Raw genomic sequence first — 2,681 nt, forward strand, 5'->3', positions numbered from 1 at the left:
TTATATTCGTGGAGGAATAAATTAAAAAAATTATGAGTTTTCCATGTATATCTGAAAATACGACTATGTAGACTCCAACATGTCTGTCTTACTGGCTAATTTTTAGACTAAGTTTCTGTATATATAATATTGGGATTCGGTTTGTCTTTCGGTTGAACAAACTTTTCGAAACTTCAAAGTTTTTGAAAAACTTTGAAATTAACACGTATAAAGTAATTATTTGAAAATTTTGACATCAGTTCAATCTGAAGTAATTTTAAAATATTTTGGTAATATCTAAGTCAATTTTAAGTATTCTTATAAAACAATGCACATTGTACACGCTTATATTTCCCATATTTCATATAGGTGGCCTGGAGTTCACTACGAACTCTTTTTGATACATCTTATTTCTGTTTTTTTTTTTTACCTTTTAGTGAGTAAAGGTTCGTAGTTATCTAAATTACAATGCTTTAATCCAACCTTTAAGTAATTGGTCTAACAGTTACCATCTAATTAATACTTATGAATGAACTTTAAAATCAAAACATGATAAAATAGTTTTCCAGCTTAAGGCTGAATTTCAGTATCAGAATAGATTTAGAAGTGTTTCTAAATTGACCAATCATACCACAATATTAATATATACTATATTTATATATTAAAATTCTTACCACACTAAAATTAAACATAACTTACGAAATTTCCCCTCCCTCCATTACGAAAACAGCTCTTAACACGTTCCAAGAAATATTCATCAAACTATAAAATTCAATATATCGCAAACAATTTATATTTTGGAAACGTATCTAAAATACTATTATATTTTAGAGCATTTAAAATTTTATTGAAGTTCATACACATTTTCCCTCTCATAATGCCATTACCAAACATTAGTTCCTTTGATCACTCGGGCAACATATTCTGTATTTGTAGACTGACTATTCGATATACAAACATACAACTCATCTAAACCTAATCTTTAATCACCTGTACTGTTTGAAGATCTTCGAGTTAGACGTGGAGCGAAGTGGGTCTGTGGTATTCTCTTGTCCAGCCATCGCTAGGTCAGTCTGTGGCGTCGGAAGGGCAAGTTTACAATTTTTCTTTCTAGTCGGGGTGTAAGTTGTAATGGACTAATTACACATTGCTTCACACACTTCGTAGTTAAATAAAATAGATGTAAATGTAATGCTGAGACACTTAAGTTAGAAATGTCTGTTCACGTATTACAATTTAACACCCGAAAACAATACTTATTCTTACAGACTTCGTTGCAAATCCGTGACAATGATAACTGTACATCGTAATAAGGTTTTATGGAATATATCGATACTTTTTGTTGCACTTGATGCTATTAAATGTCAATAGTTTCCAACGCGATAATAGATCTTAATTTAACGTTTGCTCTTCTTCACCTAAGAATAGTTTGATTAAGGAATATTCATGGCCCCCACGTTTGGCGATCACTCACTGCCTGTAATTCTAGCAATTTTAGCTGTGAAAATGACTACACTTTGATTTATTATATTTACGTTCAGCAACATTCAACTCGCGAAAGACCAGAAAAAAAAACTTACGTTCGCTGACTCAACAGCGAAGCCCGTTAAATTACTGTGACTTGGAATACACGTGTTAATCACGTTAGCAGTCGTTCAAATTCAAGATGAAGACCTGCACGTTCTTAGTTCAAATTTAACGCTGGGAGTTCGATATACAGTTGTTTGATCCTAAACAAGTCACATAAACTAATTTGGCATTGATAGTTCTTCATGTTCAGCCGTCCTTAAAGGTTTCGTTACGAAAATCTTATAGATTTGAAGTACACTACTTAAACTTCTAAACGTTCACAAGTCCAAACCACCTTACAGTTTTAAACCGGTACGACAACATAAGCTCACGACGACAAATTTAACACTGTGGAAATAGAGATGGCTAGAAGTTGATTCCGCAGTTCCCAAGTTTCATTAGATACCTACAAATCGTGAGAAACAGCTAAGCAACTTCGTTTCACTGGTGATGGTGTCACCAACAATATAAGCGCTCCTGATTGCGCCGCGTGCCAAGAACAGCTGACGTAGCTTGACTGACAGATCAATGAAGGCAGTAAGGACCAACAACTTAGGGGAGGCAGGTGTATGAACTGGAAGAGAAACTAAAAGTTTTGTGCACAATGTTAATGAGGAAAAAACGATACTATTTATTCAAATGAGCAACATGAACCAATTATTGTTTTATGTAAAAGGAAGAGAAATAATGGCATTACTAAATAAAGTGAACAATTTTTCTTGTACGTTTCAAATATCAAACAAAGTACAAAAACAAAACTACCTTATGAGGTATACTTTGATGTAGCATTGATAATTTTAAACAGCGTAAGGTGTATCATAATGGTAATTATTTACAAAATAATGTTGACCAGCAACATGTCAGGTAGTGATGACATAAGCTTGTCGAAACGTTGTACATTTGTAATAAAGTTTCTTTCACTACCCATTCAAGCCGTCTCGAAACTTTATTATCATCACGTAAGCTTGTCAAAACGTTGTACATTTATAATAAAGTTTCTTTCACTACCCATTCAAGCCGTCTCGAAACTTTATTATCATCACGTAAGCTTGTCGAAACGTTGTACATTTATACTAGAGTTTCTTTCACTACCCATTCAAGCCGTCTCCAAACTTTAATTTCAAAACGTGGGT

At 33.3% G+C, this 2,681-nt stretch overlaps 1 protein-coding gene across 1 annotated transcript in view; it reads right to left on the bottom strand.

Annotated features, from left to right (window-relative positions):
• The window catches only part of LOC106477076 (oxysterol-binding protein-related protein 1-like), an 86,875-nt gene extending 84,845 nt beyond the window's left edge, over positions 1–2,030 (bottom strand). Inside the window, exon 1 of the mRNA XM_013937679.2 lies at positions 970–2,030. Within this exon, the coding sequence (XP_013793133.2) occupies positions 970–1,040 (71 nt within the window). The 5' untranslated portion in view covers positions 1,041–2,030. The remainder of the gene's footprint in view (positions 1–969) is intronic.
• Between the last annotated feature and the right edge of the window lie 651 nt (positions 2,031–2,681).

This window comes from Limulus polyphemus, unplaced genomic scaffold (genome assembly GCF_000517525.1).
Source record: "Limulus polyphemus unplaced genomic scaffold, Limulus_polyphemus-2.1.2 Scaffold162, whole genome shotgun sequence".
NCBI lineage: Eukaryota > Metazoa > Arthropoda > Merostomata > Xiphosura > Limulidae > Limulus > Limulus polyphemus.